Below are 20,692 nucleotides of genomic sequence, written 5' to 3' on the forward strand. Positions count from 1 at the left end.
CCATACGTCTCATTGCCCTTTACTTATCTTCACACTAGTCCCCTCCTCCCCCCCCCCCCCCCCCCCCCCCCAATCCTTTTTCCTTTCCCGATTCTCGGTAGCTAATTTGTGGGCAACTCTGAATATCTATGCTCAGGAGGATACAGCACAGATCATCCAAAATGGAATGTGTTTTGTAGCATTATCTACGTGAACAGTAGCTATTAGGTGAATAATAATATAGCATGCTCCAGAAACTTCTAACATTTCGAAGAAAATAAAGAGGTCTTGTGAGGAAACCACTTTAGAAGGCCTGCGAATATCAGAGGGAAACCTCTGTCCTCATCCTCACCAGAAGGACACACAGTGTGCCAGCCCATAGGAAAGTGACTCTCACTCCTTCTCTCAGCTTGCTGTGGTTTAAGTTCTGTCCTCCCTGAGAAGGAAGGAAATGGTTGAGTTGAAGAAAATTAAGTCACCAGGAACTTGTAAGAAAGATCTGCCACAAGTGTACCCAAATTCACAATATCAAGAAATTGTTTCCAGCATCAGTGGAGGCATGAGGCATTTATTTAAAAATATGTATCATTCATTCATATATACATTCATTTTATATTATTACATTTTAACATTCATCAAAAACTAAAGAGTTTTTAAGAATTTTTCAAAGTCTTGTACTGAGGCTTTGGCAATCTCTTCACAAAATATTTCATCAGGCAAAGACACTAACTTGTCCAAAGAGATGTAGTTAGGTTTTGTTGGATCATATTGTGCTCTTCCTAAATAGGTAAGAAACAAATGCCTTTCTTTGACTTTAAACAACCTTGTATTAAATACCTAAAAAAAGAAAAAAAAAAGTTTTTAAAAACAACATGTGCACTGAAAGATGAACAACTAAAAATGTTTATTTGGCTAAAAATTTAAGTAGGCTAAAAATTATAAAGTAGTGACCACATGCTTAGTAACTATGATAAATGCCACAGGGTTTAAACCATATAGCTTTGGCTAAGAAATTATGATTAAAAAGAACAGAAAAATTATAAAGTAATTAAGGGCTATATTGCAGGCAAAGAACATTGGCTAATCCAGATGGAGGAGATGTTAAAATAGCAAATCCTCAGGCCCTGCCCCCAAAATACTCAATTTTTGTGGGGCCCACAGGTTCTCCAGGTGACTCTGGAGAGTCACTGGTGACTGATGTCAGAGGTGACTCTGATGACTGCCAAGTTTGAGAACCAAAGTTAGAAATCAAGGTCCACTGGCACCAAAAAGTTTGTAAGATTTCACAATCTTGTGAAGCTTCCTTATTTTTGTAAAATTCCTGCCTGCTCCCTCCGACTAGTATTAGAATGAAATGAACCTGGCCTCTAGGGGAGCAACTAGGGGAAGCACGTCTTTGTCTTGGGGTTAAAACTCCTAAGGAGTAGCATGAGTGGCAGCAACTTTAAAAAGGAATCAGAAACAGGTCAACCAGAACTGTTATTTGCAAGAGAAAATTCCTTTCATACCACTTAAGTTTTTAAAACACCAGCCAAAAATTTAAAGTCTATCAGTTCCCCCACAGTCCTGTCAGTTAGTTTTCCTTTTTTTTTTTTAAAAAAAACAATATTAGCCAGACCCCTATGAGTCTAAGAATCCCAAAAAGGAAGTCACAGTTCTATAACTGGGCTTCCCAGAAGCTAGGGTTTCGGGTGCCTAAAAGTCTGTGTTATTTAAACAAGTGATTTTGATGCATTTGGTCAAGTTTATAGTTTCCCCTACTTAGAAAGTTTCTGTCCATCTTTGAGACCCCACTCATTCTACTGACCACTCAAACGTCAGTTCTTAGAGTGGTAGAATATCCTAGTTAAGAGCATGGATTTTTAAACCTGACTGCCAGAGTTCTAATCTTGTCTCTGTTCCTTGTTACCTGGGTAGCCACCTTTGGACAATCCTTTTATGCTTACTTTCTTCACTTGTAAAATCGGGATAATAATAGTACCTATCTCATATGATGGTTGTGAGGATTAAATGAATTAATACAAGTAAAGCAGTAAAGACAGAGCTGACACACAGTGAGCACTTAGTAGCTATCATTATTTCTATGATTTTCCTACCTCTTCTAAATTAAATTAATAAGTTCTATAAGGTTAAGACTTATCTAAGTCTAGGTTAAGGTAGACTTAGACTTAACTAAGTCTATCTGGTTAAGACTCTAACATTATGTAAATCAATTACATTTTAGAGACTTGTCTTCCACACTAGATTACAAATTCCACAAGAATACACACCATGTCTGATTGATTTTTATATCCCCAAATCAGATTATTTTATCATACTCTGTCACTGAATTATCTAACAGCCCAGGGGAAAACTAATTGTTACTGCTTTTTAGTTGAAGACCACTTACTTTACAGTTGTTCCAATAAGCCAAATTTGTACCCCTGCACTTTTAATAATCAACACATACACATTTGATGAAACAGAAAAACTCTCTATTGGGGCGCCTGGGTGGCTCAGTTGTTAAGCGTTTGCCTTCGGCTCAGGTCATGATCCCAGGGTCCTGGGATCGAGCCCCGCATCGGGCTACCTGCTCGGCGGGAAGCCTGCTTCTCCCTCTCCCACTCGCCCTGCTTGTGTTCCCTCTCTCGCTGTGTCTCTCTCTGTCAAATAAATAAATAAAATCTTAAAAAAAAAAACCAACAAAAAAAACCTCTCTATTAAGGGCCCATTCGTAGTGAAGTGTGATAGGTAAATAAACATTGCTATTTGTGAAGGAATTGTACCAAATGCAATCTAGTTCTGAGTTATATTAAAGCCGTATTTCTTTTGCCTATCTTTATATCAAGAACACATGTAGCAACAGAGTAGGGGGATCACTCTAATGAAATTCAATCTTTCATTTATCCAGTGACTATGGAGTGTCTATTCACATGGCAAACAGGAAAGAAAGGATGACTTTGATGAAATTCAATCATTCATTTGTTCAGCAAATACTTATCTAGTGCCTACTAAATGTCCTGTATAGTTCCAGGCACCGGGAATCCAGCAGTGTATAAATCCGAAAGGATCTCTGCTTTCAAAGAGTTAACATTCTTGTGAACAGCAGATAATGTCACTTGCTAAAGAGGAAAGTCTGATTAGCTTGGAAAACATAAATATGGCTTTGGCACAATGGCAAACTAGAACTGTTTTATGTTTTTGTAGGAGATCATTACAATACGGCTCATTAACTAATGGATTTATTTATTCATTCATTCATTTATTCATTCATTTATTTATTCCAATTATTTAGAGAGACCACACGAATGGGGGGAGGGGCAGGAGAGAATCCCAAGCAGATTCCCTGCTGACTGCAGAGCCCGCTGTGTGGCTCAATCTCAGGACCCGTGAGATGATGACCTGAGCTGAAACCTAGAGTCAAGACACTTTAACTGACTGAGCCACCCAGGTGCCCCTAACTAATGGATTTAGATAGACTGTGAATGAAAAGTACATGTAGAATTGAAAGGACCTTTAAGGGAAGTGATCTTTTCTAATTTAGATGGGAGAAAAACACAACTGGGAATACGTTAGATTCCAACAGGCAGGATGAGCAATAGGTAACAACTAAAGGGAACAGACTCGTCCCTTGTGTCTCCTATGTACATGTGTGCCCTAGAAGTTGTAAACTTTTCACAAGTGATCCCTTGACTTCGTTGCTAGATGTGTTCTTGATTTAAAAGATGGGCGAAAGAAATTATGACCTTACTACAACTGTCAGTCTCAGAACCAGAGTATATTGGCCCAATTCCTTCCCAAACAGCAAGTCATTTTTGCAGTGGAACAGCACTATGCACACAGAGCAGTTCTGGACAAAGGGCAATGAGAGCTTCCAGAGAGAGTTGTGCACTTGTTACCTGTGGGAACCTGACGATGAGGTGGTGGGGAATGCTCATCACATTGTGCACATAGTCAAAAGTCTCAGTAAGTTTCCTTTTACTTGCAGTCAACATCTTTGGGACTTTGGTGATCATATGTTGAATTTCATTATGTTTAAAACCTAGTTCAAGACGATAAACCTAAGAGAAAGTAGAGTTGCTTGAATCACAAATGTAAACAGTTATTTTCCTAATATGCCAGAGGACACACTGATTATTTTAAAATCTGAAATGAGGACATTAAAAACTGGAGACAGCTATGCCAATGCCCTCAAGGGTCCATAGCTTCCTGCTTCTGGGGTATCCTGAATTTCAAGCCCCTCTCCTGAGACGAACTCTCACAGCATGGTGATAATCGTGAAGATCACCAAAAGGAGCTATCATAACGATGAAACAGAATAATGGTGGATGTGGAAGGCCTGGTCAGGCTATCTGTATGGGCCCTACACCACAGACCAGCAGTTAAGATTTTCAATGTGTTTTTTTGAGCCTCTGCTCCCAAGCACACTCACATACATGTTATCTGGAAAAACCACATGTCAAAATTCCAGACAGAGATGGTAAAACTAAATACCCAAATGTGTGTTAGGTCCTCTGCTCCCCTACCAATGCGTTGTTCTTATTACTCTGCAGGCTATGCCCCTACTAGATTATGAGCCCCATGAGAGCAGGGACTATCTTCAAGCACAGTGCATGGGCAGGTGCTCAACAAAAATTTCTTCAACAACTGGACATGAAACACTTTAAGCACCTCAGAAAAACAGGCCTTCTATCATAATTTCAAGTACGACTACAGCTTTGTATACTAACTAGTTAGCTGCCTTTGGCTTTATACTACTTGCTTGGAGGTAGGACAGTAACGAGTGTCTGGTATGTCCTGTGATAGAACTAGAGCGGGCAGTGTGCAATGTGCTGGCTACTAGGCTCTTCACAGATGTCTTCCGGATCCAGCCTCCAAATCTCATCTCCCACCAAGGTGACATAAACCTGGAGTCTCACACTGGCAACAAACGCAGTTTCCAGGCATCGCCCAGATACCTAATGCATTACTCTAGGATTACTGGTATCAGTGTCTACAAGGTGATTTACGCATGTAACACCTGCTCAACGTGTGAACATATTATTAACTAAAATAAACTGCTTGCTAGATATTTATTGTATCATTTCCTATGTCCATCTTTTTAGAAATTACTTCTTTCACAATCTAGTGTTAAGAAGACAGTAGCAAAATCTATCCTCTTCTTAAGCACTTAAAGAAAGAAGCTGATTTCTGAAAATCTTAAAGTCGACCCACCTTCATGTTTTCTTTCACGGGCTCCAGACTTCCAGTTAGTAGCCTTGGGAGACGAACTACCAGATCTCTAGTCTATAGTTATAAAACAATCTATTATTACTATACATGCACATTCAACTAGTTTGGGAAAACAAGGCATTACTAGGAACACAAAACTAAAATTCAAAATATGAGCTAGGAACCCTGAAAATACATAAACTTAATCCTGTTTGAGGGAAAAAAATACTGAAAACAAAACTTAAGGCACCAACTTGATGGAATACTATAAAATGATACAGTTATACATTTAACCTAGTAGGGTAATTCATTCTTATACAAAAATACCAGGCATTTATAGAATTCATATGGACCAGGCATCTGTGAGAAACGTGAGATTTAAGCTTCTAAATGTAGCTCACATGGAAATATATAAATTCTCTTTTCTTTACCTTCTTCACGCTAAGTTCAAGTTCTTTCTGAAAAAATCCCAATCTGTTATCCAATCTTTCCACTGAAAAACTCAGCAAAAATGGCGCATTTCTGACCATCTGTGCTATATGTGCCTTACTGAAATTTTTTGACTGCAGATAAGCCACTCTAGAGAAACAAACAAAAAAATACATGTACATATGATTAACATTTACTAATGTCATGTACTTTCCAAAGTAACAAACAAAAAAAAAAGGATAAGTAAAAACATTCAATAATGGCCCAAATATGGTTAAAGCAAAATAAGCACCCATCCAACGACAGAACGGTTCCCATTTCTACTCAGAAACCAAATAATTCTGAAATCCACTAACAGATTCTCTTTTCAGTTATTTTATTACTTGGTAGAAAAAAATCAAATAGCTTCATTTAAGAATTCTTTGCCAAGAACATAAATCCATAAATTAAGAAAATAAGAGATTCCAAACTCTTTTTATAAAGACCCTCAAGCATAGCAGAAGTCGAGAGAGGAATTTTTTAGTTTAGCAAATTTACTATGTATATTCGTAAATAATTTTTACTGCGATTTCCATTATGCATTTTGTTAACAACTGAGAAATTTCCTGCTAAGTTTCTGGGACCCAAAATATGGTAGTAAAATATAGAAAGTTTGACTATGAAATAACATTATTGATTTTTAAAAACTTATAAACATAGTAAAAGGCAGTTTTATTAAATGCCTAAAATATACTAGGACATTATCTTGTTTAATTCTCACCAAATAAAACACAAGAAACAAAAACCCGTGAACCAGGTAAATTTTCCACATTGTATCTGAAGAAACATAGATTCAGAGAAGTTAAATAACTCCTCTTAGACCACCAGCTAATTAATGACCAAGCTGAGATTTGAACTCAGACATGCCTATGAGATTTCTATACCATGTATCACCAGAGCTTATATTTTATAAGTGATGACTACTCCTTTAAGGGACTCCCTTAGAGGACATGAGAGAAAAGACCGACAAATTTAACTATATAAACACTTAAATGCAAGGCATCCCCCCTGCCCAAGCACTGACAAAGTCAAAACAAGTGACAAGTATTTACAACATGTCACGGGGAAATAACTAATTTTGTTAAAATACAGAAGAATGCTTACAAAAGAAAGAAAAAGACTTAATTTTAAAATGACAAAGGACATATGTGATTTATAGAAAAGGTGATGTAAATAGAAATTCAACAGAGGAAAAGAGCCTCCAAACATCATTTCTGAAACAACACTGAGGCACTGTTTTTATCTATAAAATGAACTGAAACCATAAAGTTTGATGACTCTGTAATAGTGAGGGTAACAGAGAAACTGGCACTTCTGTATGACGCTGGTGGATGTGTATACTGGAAAACAACCTTACAAAGGACAACTTGTCGATATCTTTAAGATTATAAATGCACATACCCTTTCACCTAGCAATTCCACTTCTAGAAATCTGTCCTACAGATATATAGCAGTATGTGCAAAATGATATATATATACATGCACACACACACACATATGGAGAGTCACTGAAGCCTTGTTGTGGTAGCAGTGACTGGAATCAAGCACCATGTTTATCGTGAGGGACTGGATGATCCACAGTATGAACTAAACTAGCATTAAAAAAAGAGGAAGTCCCAGTACAAAACTATCTCTAACATACAGTTAAGGTAAGAAAGTGGGGTGCAGAATAGTATGTATAAATGCTACCAGTTGTATGTATGTGGGTTCATGTGTATTTGTACACAGATATACACATATGCTTACATATGACAGAACATTCTTAGCAGGTCAAACAAAAAACCTGATCATAGTAGCTGCCTCCACAGATGGGTCTCAGAAAGTTAATGAGGGACAAATATAAGTAGGTGGGAAGGAGGATTACTTTTTGTCCCCCCCCCTTTTTTTGGTCACAGCAAAAATCAATATCTGACTAAAACATTATCAAAACTGTTGTCTACCTTGTGATAATTTTTCTAATAAAAAACTAAGATATGCCCAGCCAAAAAAAATTCAAATAATTAAATGCAAATTATTCATTTGAAAATAACTTTTTTATACATTTGAAATTTTCTTCATTCAAAGGAAAACAAGTATATGAAATCAATGCTATTACAGAAATCCTAGAAATAAGACTACTGTACATACCAGAGACAAAAGCTAAGTTCAATTAAAGATTATCATACTCTTGCCTCTTACAGTAGCAGCTTATTTTTTGCTGTATGTGGATAAACCTATTAAAAAATTCCAAGTAATTAAAATAATGCTCCAGAGTTTAGGAACCACTAGACTATGCTGTCCATGAGAGAATATCCTCTCGTTGTTAGGAGCATGTGTGATCTTGAGCAAGTAACTTCAGCTTCTTTTAAACTCAGGTTTCCTTTACAGAATTAAGAGTAGGGAGACAGCATGGGGCAGTAGCGAGGACTCTGCAGTTAGACTAAGTGGGCCTGAATCCCAGCTCTGTCACTTACACTATCCGCGTAATCTTGGGCAAATTATTAAACCTTTCTGTGCTTCCCGTGGAAAATGGGGATATTAATAATAGTGGTGCAATAGTCAGTGGTATTGAAATAGCGCTGTATGGTGACAGATGGTAGCTACACATGTGGTGAGCATAGCATAACAGATAGCCTTGTACAGACTTGTTGAATCACTGATTCAACATTGTATGTCAACTATACTTCAATTTAAAAAAATAGTATTAGCATAGTAGGCAGTTTCTGACATGGCTCCCAATAATCCCCACCTCCTGGTATGCACACTTCCTTTGAATAAATCTTGAACAGTAGGGCAAACTGGTTTTTGAATGGGGAGGGATCAGTGTTCCAGACAGTCAGGAGAAGCAGAGCTGGATATGTCAGACTGAGTTTCCTAGAATCATCCGTTCTCTCCCCTGTAATAGTCTGTCTGTATTATACCAGAAGGTAAGTCCATGAAGAGAGAGCATGTGCACGTTCTGTCTTTTGGGGTTCAAGTCTAGCTCAGTGCCTTGCATATACAGGAGCTCAAATCGTTCAATGTACGGAATCCAGTTTTTTGTTTAGTTCTTTTTCCTAATTCAGACAAGGCATTGTACTCTGATATTGTTCAAGGAACTGTAAAGTTCTCTGAAATGCAGTGAGGCTCACCATCAGAGTAAGAATAATCTGGGGATGAAGACCAGAGGCAGACCAGTCAGGAGACTGTTAGAGCAGTCTTCATGTGAAATGGGGACCCAAGGTGATCTTCACAGTGAAGATTCAGAGAAATGCACTGACTGATTTGAGAGATAAAAAAGAATTGATAGTTGATTTATTAGATGTGGATACTGTAAGAAGAGAAGCCAAAGTTAACACTAATGTTTCTGATTTGGGCAACAAGGTGAACAGTGCTCCTATTCAGTGAATCTGGGAATACAGGGAAGAACTGACTTAGGTACGAAGTAGGGAGGATGATAAATTCAAAAGGTGAACTTAGGGACAGGGGCTCTGTCTTGTTCTCTGTGGTGTTCCCAGTGCCTAGCAGGGTTCTTATCTCACAGATCAATACTATCTCATCTCACTGTATTGATTCTCACAGATGTAATAAATTCTTTGAATGTTGAATGAAGTACAAAGATGTTTATGGAAGTGCTTTTTAAAGAAGAAAAAAAGGAACAACCAAAATAGGCCACTTACGTAAATGATTAAGCAAATGATACAATAATGTGCCAAGAGGATGTCAGATGTCTACCATCAAAAACTGCCCTGAAAATTAAAACAACCCACAAAAGTTCAGGCTTTCGTAACTCTAAGTGCACTCTCAGGTAATTTAGCCATGTGTTGATGGATTAAAAAAATTTTTTTATTCCAGTTTCTGAAGAGAACCCGTTGAGTGTTGACTCAGCAGTAAGTTGAACACATAAAAATGAGAAGTCAAATAAAAGGACTGTTTTAGATACTTAATCTTGATCAAAGGAAGTCCCGTAACCAAAATAATAATAATAATAATAATATTCATGTTCATTATCAGCCGATCCTTATGCAGCTAAGACTTAAAAATAACTTACACATATATTTCCTTCATAACCACTTCTTGGGTTATGTGAAAAATCATTGTAAAAGCCCTACCTGGTCTTAAGATTTTCAAGGTCTTCGGAGAAAATAGCATAGTTTTTAGTCAGGTATGTTCCCAGCTGGTTATCCTCTATACCCAAATCTTTAAGAAACATGAGTATTTGCTTAATGTCTTTTTCAAAATCCAGTCGCAGAAGGAGGTTGGCTGCATCTGGATGTTTTTCTATCTTTGAGAGATCCACTCCTATAATAAATTACAAATACTGTTTGAAGATAACTGTTTAGCTAGGTCATTAAACTTCATACATAAAAACACAAGGAATTACTGATGAAGATCAACAACCTGTCCAAAAGAGAACTGAGACAGGCCAATAGAAACTTCTAAATATATTTAAACTAAACTAGTTGCAGAAATAAAATTAAATTAAAATGAAAACATAGTACTTATGTCAAAGTCACATATAGAGGAAAACAATTCAGTTGGGGTTAAATTTCTACCTGAAACAAATTCACCAAGTCATAGTGACCTAGCTAGGATCATCCTCTTTATCTATGGTTCTTGAATATTGTTTGAATAATGCTTATGAGCTCCTACTGATCTCCACAGTAATTGCTTAAGTGGCAATTCTACAGTGTAACAAACCCTTTAAATGAATTGTTACTTTCTTTGACATTTGTCATTTCCTTAGTTATAAGCATTATTTTCGAAATATGTTTATGATCTCCTCCGGGTGGGGGAATAAAAATAACCCTATGTCTTACTCATTGTAATCTCCAGGTCTTCAGCATGGAGACAAGTACCTTGAAGGAGCACAAGAAATGTCTGTGTGAGAACAGGTGAGCATATACAGCCCTCAAATATACAACAAAGCAGAAAGTATACAACCTTTGACCTTCACGTATCCTTATAATCTTAGGTAGTCTAAGTAAGTGAGACAAGGCATAGAAGAAAGAAAGAAGAGGGAGAAAGCAAGCTGTTACTTTCAAGTATTCTCTGGTTATGGATATAATTAGATGGCAATGTTAATTAGGCAAGGAATCAAAGTAACCTGTAATTCAAAATTCTCATTAAAACTGAGCGTTTTGGGGCACCTGGGTGGCTCAGTCGATTGAGCAGCTGCCTTCGGCTCAGGTCATGATCCCAGAGTCCTGGGATCGAGCCCCACGTCGTCGGGCTCCCTGCTCAGCGAAAGCCTGCTTCTCCCTCTCCCTCTGCCTGCCGCTCCGCCTACTTGTGCTCTCTCTGTCTGTCAAATAAATAAAATCTTAAAAAAAAAAACCAAAAAAACAACTGAGCATTTTATTCTCTCATTTTTTTCCTTTTATCTGATTAAAAAAATAAGCATGAACAGGAAAGGCCTCTTCTTTATGTTGAGAGTAAACATTTGAAGATAATCTAAAACCTTAAGGTTAAAGTTTTATATTCTTAAAAATATTTCTTCAGATGAAAAATAACTCTCAAACTGATTTCCAGATGCAACTTTCAAGTCTTAAATATAAAAGCAATGAAATAAAAACATTCTTTAATGGTGTACATAACCAGAAAAATTATAATTTCATATACTATTATATCCAAACATAATTCTAAACCCAAATTTCTTGATATTAGGCAGGCATTGATGTAAGATGATCATGACTAGAAAAACAGATTACACAAACACACCCGCAGAATAAAGACCAGAAACAGAGCCAAGATCAACTAAATGAATAAAATAAAAAATTAGCATATAATAATAATGGCATTTCAAATTAATGGGTGAAAAGATACACTATTCATTACAACATAATGGGACCACTAGCTATACGTGTGAAAAATAATTGTTTCTATTACTACACTTACGGTGAACATGATGTAATGTACAGAACTACTGAATCACTATGTTGTGTATCTGAAACTATATGTCAATTTTACTTAAAAAAAATTCCTTCTATATCTTACACAAAAGATTAAGCATCTAAATGTGTACTAACTCTAAAACTACTACAAGAAAACAGTTTAAAAAATATTAAGTATGACTACATAAAAATATAAAACTCATGTATGGCTTTCTGTAATAAATGTATTTGCATAGAAAAAGGTGGGGAAAGCTATTCAACAAATTGGTGATAGGGTTACCTCTGGAAAGTGGAAATGGGTATGTAGAGAAGGTGAGAGCTCTTTCTCTTACAGTACTTGCATTATTAACAACTAGATGAAATTCTAATTTAAAAATAGTATTAATAAAAATAAATTATTGGATGGATACATAAGTAAGACAGAAGCTAGTTCCAAATCTCTGTGATAAATGTGGGAAGGGGTGCTTTGAAAATAACATACAGGGTTCAGACTTGGAATTGAACTTACTCATACAGCTGATCTGTGCTGAAGCGCCTTGCTCAGCATTAGCCGTCACACCCTGACTGCGCTCAAACAGAAATCCTGAAAAGCTGCCTTTTAACAGCAATAGGAGAGCAGAATCTCATCAGGAGAGCACACTGCTGTCAGCACAAATCACTTGGACTTACTCAAGATTAACTTGAAAAAATAGTCACTGAATTCCCACTATGGACCAGGCACTTCTGTTAGGCTCTGGGGATATAACAAATGAGTAATACACGCCTCTAACTTCTGGGTGACTGCAGTCTGAGTTGCTTTTATCCATTCAGTAACTACAATTATTACCACTGTATTCAGTTATGGTTACACATATCTAGTGTATCCATCAAGGTCTGGCAGGCAGCAGATATTGCCCTAGAAAGTGCGAGCAAAAAGAACTTTAATGAAGGGACTTTACACAGTGGTGTGACGGATGAGGGAGCGAACAAGGGCACCCCTAGTGCTAAACAGACAGGGAGCAAAAAGTATGCCCCGAACCCAGAGGGAACTGCAAGCTATTAAGAAAGGGCTGCTCAGGAGGAGCTGTTGTCACGGAGCGAGGCAGTTACAGGACCCAAAGCAGGGAAGGAACGGGAAAAAAAATATACTCCCACCCGCCTTCGCTCTCCTCCTGCAAGTGCCTCCCTCCCACTGGCTGAAGCTGCCCAGGAGCCTGCTGGCAAAGAAGCTCTAGTGCATGGAGACTGGCCTCCTGGGATAGAAAACAGGCAGAGTAGGGCAGAAAACAGATCGGAGAAGCAGACAGGCACCGGGACACATGGGTCCTCAAAAATACTGCCTCTGACAAGTATGATTGCCTCTGACAAGGCAATCACGGCTCCTCCACGGTACTGTCACCTAAGTTACTTCCAAGATATGCTGTTGACATATCAACATACAGAGAAGGAATGGCTGGAACATATATTCCAAAACTCTTAGTATGCTGTAAATTATTTAAAGGCAGGGGCCACGTCTTCTGTTTATCTTGTATTAGCCCTGGCACCTACCATAAGGCTGGGGAAGCTGTTCCAGAAGGAAGGTGACTGGCTCTCCTCTTTGTAGCAGATGTCATCTTTCTCTCCCCTTTGAAGCCAAAGGACACTGTATTTGTATGTCTTATGTAGCACTTCTCACTTTACCTTTCATCCTTGTAGTCCAGTTATTTTTATATATGTATATTTAGATACTTCTGAAGACTTGAAGCTTCTTGAGAACAAAGGCCGTTACCTGCACATTTGCGTAACTTGCACAGGAACAGGGAAGTAAACAACTGTAATGCTGTTATTAGTGCTAGAATGGAACTAAGCCGGGGTGATGCAAGGGTCCAGAGGAGGGTCACCGAAGAACTTGAACTAAGTCTTCCAGTGGTCAGAGCTGGCCGAACAGAAGGAGAGAAGGGGAAAGGAGTAAAGCTGAAAAGGTAAGCTGGGGCCAGATTAGGCAGAGCGCTGACATCCCGGGGAGGCTTTGAAGGATTTCCAATAGGTCACTGACATAGTCAGATCGGCATTTTAGAAAGAGAACTGGTATTTGAGAGATCATCAGAGCAATGTGGCTATCTGATAAGACGGCTATCAAGTTAGGAAGCTCCTAACTTTCCAGTGAAAAATGAGAGCCTAAAGTATGGCAGTGACTGGAGAATGAGAGCAGATGAATTTGAGAGAGAATCCCTTACCTACCCTGTTCCTCTCAATCCCCCGGGGAGAAAGGAGGTTTATCATCTGGGAAAATGAAACCAGAGATGTGCCAGAGCTAGGGATAATGAGAGAAGCAGATGGCTGCAATAAGGTGTTGGACTGAACAGGAGAGGACTAAGTAAAAAGTCTGCAGTGAGATCACTTGGCTGTCTTCAACTATCCAGACCCCAGTGCATCCTCCCAGCCAACAAGCTAAAATAGTTATGGAGCAGGCCTAGACAGAAACCATCCACATTAGGGGGACAGTGGGCTCCAGGAGGAAGGGCAGGAGGTGGTGGGGAAAAGGAAGGAATTCCTCATCTGGTAGGGTTTACTGCAGGAAACACTGTCCTGACAGGCTACTGGAAGGTGTGGGAAAATTTGGCCCTAGAAATAAAGAAAACTAATCAAAGGAAAAACAAGAATTATTAACAACTATTGCAAAATGAAAACGAACCCAGAGAGCAGCAAGCAATATTTATAGTCATAATATAATCGCTGACTGATGATTCATCTAAAAATTGTTACCATAACTATACTGGGCAAACTGAATAGGGGAAAAATATGTATGTACATACAAGAGATCAACCAATGTCTAAAACTGATGAACCAAGCCACAGCACTATAAACAATGACATAAACAGAGATTAACTACAAACAGAAAGAGCTGTAAAAGTTAAGGAGACACCTCTGGGGAATAGCATGAAGGTCAGGAAGGATGAAGCAGAGAGTACGGTTTTTCACTAGAAGCTTTTTCCACACTATATGACTTCTGTTCATCTTGATAAAGATTAAAAATGCTGATTTGAACAAAGTAAGGCAAAAAAGCAAATGAGGAATACACTGAAAAAGTACCTGTAGGTTGTTGAGACTTACCTAGAAGCACTAACTTCTGCAGAGTCTCAGAATGATCCACGTAGTCTCGAAGCGTGAACGTATCTGGGGGCAGTGGAGGGTCTGCGATAATCTGAACGGCCTCCTCCTCGGAAACTGGCTGCAACGGAGACACCGGAGGCAGGTCGTCCAGTGCTTTGAAGCCAGCCATATAGAAAGACAGGGGCGGTCAGCTCTCCAGACTGTATACTTAAAAGTGAAACCTCTTCCCTAGTTTGCTTCTTTTTAAATCTTGGGATCATCTCAGAACTAAATATCTTAGAAGTTCAAATATTTTCTACCTCCTAAGAGGTAAGGCTAAGACTATTTAGAGAAATCAACCACTGTTCCTCCAAGATAAGCAATCTGTTGGTAAGTTTCTATTCATAAGGAGGAGGTCCTACACAAAATTCCTTTCTTTTAGTTCACTTTTAATCAATAGGTAAGAATGCTAAAAATCAACTGACCTTCTAGTACATTTTGAGATAGATTCTACCATAGCTTGTTAAACTGGCCCAAAGTACAACATATTCTACCATCCTGATTTGTGTGAGTTAGAGTCAATTCGATCCTGAAATGTCTTTTGATGCAATCTCCTTTCCTCCAAGTTATTCTCAAGTATGTCTTTAAAAGGACTTCTATGATTCTGTTTCTACCACCTGTAGTCCTTCACTATGGACATGACCCTCTCTAGCACAGCCCTGATTCTGAGATTTTGTTTTGTTTAAACCAAATGCGTAATGGGAGACACTGGGAACTATAACCTACCTTAAGCTAAAGAATCAAGACTATGATTTTTTCGTTCTATTTTTTGCTTCTCATAACTACCCTTTCTTATTTCTTATAGCCAGTCTTTCCTCTCTGCCCTCCTTGACCCTGCTTTCTTTCATATTCTACTTAACCTAATATTCCCTCATTGTGGTGAAATATTCCTTGCATGGGAATATTCCTAGAAGAGGAAGCATAGGAGAGCGAGGACTGACTAAAAAGTGACAAGGGAGTTTTTTGGGGTGTTCTATTTGTGTTCTTTTTGGTTTGTTAATTGTGGAGGCTGTTACACTACTAAATGTGTTTGTCAAAATTCATAAAACTATACACTCAAAACTGATGAATTTTACTTGGATAAAATTATATCCTAATTAGGAATATATTAGGATAAATTATACCCTAGTAAAACTAATTACCACCTGAAAATTTTTTATAAATTTAAATAAAGTATTTAGAAAGCCACTGTTACACATAAATCTAGAACATAATATTATCTATATATTAATCTACAAACCTTTTTTCTCAGTCAAATAAGTAAATGAATAGAACTGGCATTGTTCTTTTTCTTACTTGGTACAAAGTATGACCTGAAATAGGCTAACAGACTATAAACAGTTAACCTGTTCAAACTATCAAAGTGGGGCAGAGGGGACTCTTCGGGAAGTTCAGAATTACCTTCTAGAGACAGCTCAGAATCAAAGTTGGGTATTTTTTGTGTCTTCTGTGTCTGTTCATTCATGCAAGGAAGCAGAGTACTTTGGCCAGAACCAATCTCTTGCCTACTTGAGTTGGTAGACTGGGAACTATTCCATAAGGAGGAAGTCCTGTAAGTCTTGAATCCCCACTGGAGAAAGCAATTATCAGAGGACATCTGTGGCTGAGCAGAAAAGCCAAGCAACAATGTTCTTCCTGGTCTCTGGAAATGTTTTCCGCATTGTGTAGCTGTAATGAAGCTACTCAATTTAACTGAATTGAACCATCTGGATATCTGTTGGGCTGACAAAGCCATTTTTCTTAAAGTAGCCTACAAAGGAAATATATAACCATCAAAAAAGAGAAACTCACTTGACTTAAATGTTTAGAACAGTACTCAAACAACAAAATGATAAACTGGAAAATCTTTTTTCTAATTAAAAGATGTTCAATAGACTTAGATAATTAGAGCAGTCACATGTTACTTAAGCACAGGAAAAGCCAAAAACAAGACAGCCCCAGTTATAAACCAAAAGACAGGAACTTCTGAACTGGAAAAATAATGACTGCTTTACAATATAAAAAAAAGCAAAACCATTGGTATAAGAAAACCATTTAAAACAAAAATCTGTGTTTAAATTACAGCTGAACCCAATAATCTGTTAATTTAATATTTAAAGGAAATAAGGTGATGCAATTAAGTGTTCTTGATATTTGGTTTGAAGGACATTGGTTTGAAGAAGCAGATTGTTGATCCAAGACACTGAATTATGCAAATGCATTTTATGTTTATGCATTACTCACAAACTAAAAAACAAGAAGAAATCTACTTTGCCCTAAATGAATTATCACTGTCCTAAATATCATCACTGTTATCTAGAAGATTGTTTCTTGGTTAATCCTCAGGGCTGAACACTTGATTATTTCAGATAAAGCTGTTCCTCAAAAGGGAATTGAACAAAACCAATTTTGTCAAATTCTGTTTTTTGGCTGTAGGAAAAAAGAAAAAGAAAAGGCTTCAAAACAAAAGGTCAAAACTAGCAAGCAAAATGAAGTGACAGAAATACATAAGCAACCAGTAAAGAATACATGAATATTTTGAAAATGCAGTTGTTTTAAGATTTTTATAAGGAAAGGCTGTTAATACTTTAAGCTCCAGGATTATGAAGGAATTTTATATTTAGACAGCTTAATTAGAAGAGTAGATTTGATGCATATAATTTTATGTTAAATAAGATAATCCATATAACACACAGCATGGAGTCCAGTATACGGAAAATCCTCAACAAAGTTAGCCATTAGTATTATTATTGATTACACATCCATATATAAATGAATTCTGCTGAATTAACTGTAGTATACAACTTTTTTGTTTTTCTACATATTGGAATTCAGCTTGTTTTATGCTCACAATTAGACCAGATATTGAAGGTCTAACCTCCTCCTGGATATCTGTAGTTTAGGGAAGTCTCCTGAAAGAGCTTTACGAAAGTGAAAGTCTCACTATCATTCTGAAATGATTTTAGAAAGGAAATAGGTAGGCACAACAGCCTATGGGATAGGTGCTTTTTGTTAAATTCTGGCAGGAAATGACTCGCCAAATCTGTCAGGTTTCCCTCAAACCTACAACATTCATTCTCTGCACAAAGGGAGCAAATTGGAAGCCAGAAGACCTCAGGTGTGCTAGTTGACAAGACTATTTCTTCTTGTGGTGGGCACACTGACAGGCCCATGATGGGGGTTCAATAACTATTCTTGAAATAACAATTTTTGGGGGCACCTGGGTGGCTCAGTCGTTAAGCATCTGCCTTCGGCTCAGGTCATGATCCCAGGATCCTGGGATCAAGCCCGCATTGGGCTCCCTGCTAGGTGGGAAGCCTGCTTCTCCCTCTCCCACTCCCCCATGCTTGTGTTCCCTCTCTCCCTGCGTCTCTGTCAAATAAATAAAATCTTTAAAATAAATAAATAATAAAAATTGTTAAAAAAAATAACAATTTTTTGAAAAGGTAATGTGATTCTTAAGGTCCCAATCAGCTTTAAAATATTTTGACTTCTAAGTTTATCTAAATATTTCATCCTGTTTCAAAGCAAACTTCTGAAATCCCACATTCACTGTGAAGCCTTTCCAGGCTCAAATTAATACTCCTCCCATATAGCGCAAATTAATTTTTGAATTCCACCCATATTCATTTAAAGACCTTTATGCATTCACCTAATGTTTATCCTGTTTGTATTTACAAGTGCAGTATCCTCTCTACATCATTTCATTGCTGTGTATACCTCTTAACAATTGATAAATTGTTCGTTCACTGGACCAGGGCTGGGTCCTATCTGTGGACCCACCCTCCCAGTGACTATTCCCCATTAGCCCCGAGACTTGCATTGCTCCAATGTCTGTGGGATGGAAATGAATCAGTTGCAACTATGAGTAATTCGTCTACTCAGTATTCAAATGCGGATAAGGCATTTGCAGACGTGCACAAAGGCCCTGCGTGGTGCTAACAGTAAATCTAACACGACTCCATCAGGAAGATTAAAGGAAAAAGCCCTAAAGGATTCTGCATTAAAATATCATACACCAGGACTTGCTCTAATTCTTCGCTAGGAACAGGAATTGCCACTGAAGTACTGTTTTCCCAGGATTCAAGATTTCTAACTCTGTAAGGCTAATAAGTGATGTCAGGGGACGAAAGCGGGTGTTGGGAAGATGGCTTCGTAATCAGGGGCCCCTCGTGAATGCTACACGCCCCTCCTAGGCCATTTTAACAAGTCCCCACAGCGAACTTCCGCAGGAAGCCAGCTGCCACGCTAGGCTTCCTTCCGCGTCCTCCGCAAAAGGCGCTAATAAACAAGCATAGTTGCGTTTTCGTCTCGTCGGCCAGAGAAAAAAACAAAACTAAACTAATCGCCCCCGACCGGGCCGCGGAGACCCAGGGGCCAGGAGGCCCCGGGCCGGCCTGGACGCGGGTGGGTCCGGACCCGAACCCCACCGGGAGCGCGCCCCGAGTGCTCCGGCGGCTCCCGCTTTACCTGTGGCGAGGCGCACGCTCTTGGCTTGCTTGCGGGTGGCCGCCAGGCTGGCCCGGCCCGGCGGACAGCCCCGCAGCGTCTCACGGCCGCCCGTCAGCCAGCCCGGCCGGCCCGCGCCGCCGCGCTCCCTCGCCCACGTGGCCTGCGGCCGGAGTGGGCGAGACCATCTGCGAGGCTACGCAGGGGGAGAGCGGGCGGCGGGCGGCGGGGAAAGAGCCGGCCGGGGGTCACAGCTTCCCTTCTCCCGCACTCCACTTACCTTAGGCCTCGTCCACGGGGAATGTGAAGATAGCACGAATCCTCAGAGATGCGGCTCCCGGAACGCCGGCGGCTACACGGCCGGCAGCGCCCCCCCGCCCGAGGCCGCGTTGGCGGCGCCGCGACCCCGCCCTCCCGCGCCGGTCCTTCCCTCGGCTTCCAGCCTTCGCTCCGCGCCAGACTCGGCCCCGCCGTCCGGCTGCCCTCCTGCAGCGGCTCGTCACCTCCGGGGTCCCAGCCTCCAGGGGCCGGGACCGCCGCCGCCGCAGGACGGGGAGGCGGGCCATGGCGTCCTGCGTGGGGAGTCGGACCCTGAGCAAAGATGATGTGAACTACAAGATGCATTTCCGGATGATCAACGAGCAGCAAGTGGAGGACATCACCATCGACTTCTTCTACCGGCCGCACACCATCACCCTGCTCAGCTTCACCATCGTCAGCCTCATGTACTTCGCCTTCACCCGGTGAGACGGGCCGGGCCGCGTGGAGGGAGCGCCCTTGGGCGAAGGGAAGGGGCTGGCGGGAGGCGGTGGTGAGGAGCGTGGGCCGGTGGAGCTCTGGATGAGGAATCGTGCCGGCTGTTCCACGCACACACTCGCAGACCCACCGCCCATCAGCTCCTCCACCCGCGCGGTGTCTCACAGCACACCTAGCTTCCTGCCCTACAGCGCTTCTGGACTGGCGTTCGCCCCTACCCTCCAACCCCCACCCTCAACCCCCACCCTATACTACCTCCTATACAGCGCTTCGGGCCACATCAGGAGCACTCGCGGGTCACCTAGCGCGATGCCCACCTCTCCTATCGTACTGAGCATCGCTCCCCACACACATCACGATGCGCCCCCCTCCTCTCCAGCCCCCGTCCCTACCGAGCACACCGTATGAATCATCTCCTATGCACCACTTTCAGCACATACCGCTACACGCTGAAAGCACCCCGGTCCACAGCGTTTTCACGCACCATACACAGGCCCAGGACACAACCAGGACCCCTTCCTTTGGATCTCTTCCAGTATTCACTACCGGCCATGCACAAAATGCACATGGAAGTTGCACTACACAGTCTTTCCCATGCAGCACCTCTGGTATGCGTGGCACACAAACCATCTAGCATAACCCTTCCCCCAGCCTCAAACAGGACCACAACACAAATGATGTAGATCCGTATCAAAGCTGACCTTTCCCCTTCCAGCACAGCTGCTACCTATCACCTCTTGTACATTGCTACACAATGAGATATTGTCAAGCAATTGTAGCAGTGCCTGGTGCATAGTAAATGCTGTGGAAGTGATAAATAAAACACATAAACCTTAACACATAAACAACTCTTTTCTCCCCGAAAACACACACACACACACACAGTCGCTCAAAGCTGTTCTAATATA

The 20,692-nt window shown here is 40.2% G+C and overlaps 2 protein-coding genes across 4 annotated transcripts in view; one reads left to right on the forward strand and one right to left on the reverse strand.

The window, feature by feature from the left end:
* Positions 1-514: 514 nt before the first annotated feature.
* MTERF3 (mitochondrial transcription termination factor 3) lies at positions 515-19,167 on the reverse strand. 2 transcript variants are annotated; one of them, XM_035011564.1, is made up of 9 exons: positions 19,050-19,167; positions 16,002-16,350; positions 14,562-14,714; positions 10,416-10,454; positions 9,708-9,897; positions 5,601-5,748; positions 5,173-5,244; positions 3,858-4,019; positions 515-816 (listed from the first exon to the last, which is right to left on the reverse strand). In XM_035011564.1, the coding sequence occupies exons 2-9, from the start codon at positions 16,333-16,335 to the stop codon at positions 622-624; spliced, it is 1,293 nt and encodes a 430-aa protein (XP_034867455.1). In that variant the 5' UTR covers positions 16,336-16,350; positions 19,050-19,167; the 3' UTR covers positions 515-621. The 2 variants fall into 2 exon arrangements, with proteins under 2 accessions (XP_034867455.1, XP_034867456.1); XM_035011565.1 differs by lacking the exon at positions 10,416-10,454.
* A 305-nt stretch (positions 19,168-19,472) lies between these two features.
* The window catches only part of PTDSS1 (phosphatidylserine synthase 1), a 62,345-nt gene continuing 61,125 nt past the window's right edge, over positions 19,473-20,692 (forward strand). For both annotated transcript variants that reach the window (XM_035011568.1, XM_035011567.1), the window contains exon 1: positions 19,473-19,771. In XM_035011568.1, coding sequence (XP_034867459.1) covers positions 19,593-19,771 — 179 coding nt within the window. In that variant the 5' untranslated portion in view covers positions 19,473-19,592. The remainder of the gene's footprint in view (positions 19,772-20,692) is intronic.

This window comes from Mirounga leonina, unplaced genomic scaffold (assembly GCF_011800145.1).
Source record: "Mirounga leonina isolate KUSES-001 unplaced genomic scaffold, KU_Mleo_1.0 Mir_165, whole genome shotgun sequence".
NCBI lineage: Eukaryota > Metazoa > Chordata > Mammalia > Carnivora > Phocidae > Mirounga > Mirounga leonina.

Coding starts and splice junctions, on each gene's coding strand:
- MTERF3 (XM_035011564.1), bottom strand. CDS start 16,335: ATGGCTTTGTCAGCCCAACAGATATCCAGATGGTTCAATTCAGTTAAA. Junction 9,898..10,415: donor AGACCTGGAGATTACAATGA/GTAAGACATAGG, acceptor AATTTATTATAG/GAGTGGATCTCTCAAAGATA. Junction 817..3,857: donor TCATCGTCAGGTTCCCACAG/GTAACAAGTGCA, acceptor TTCTTTTTTTAG/GTATTTAATACAAGGTTGTT.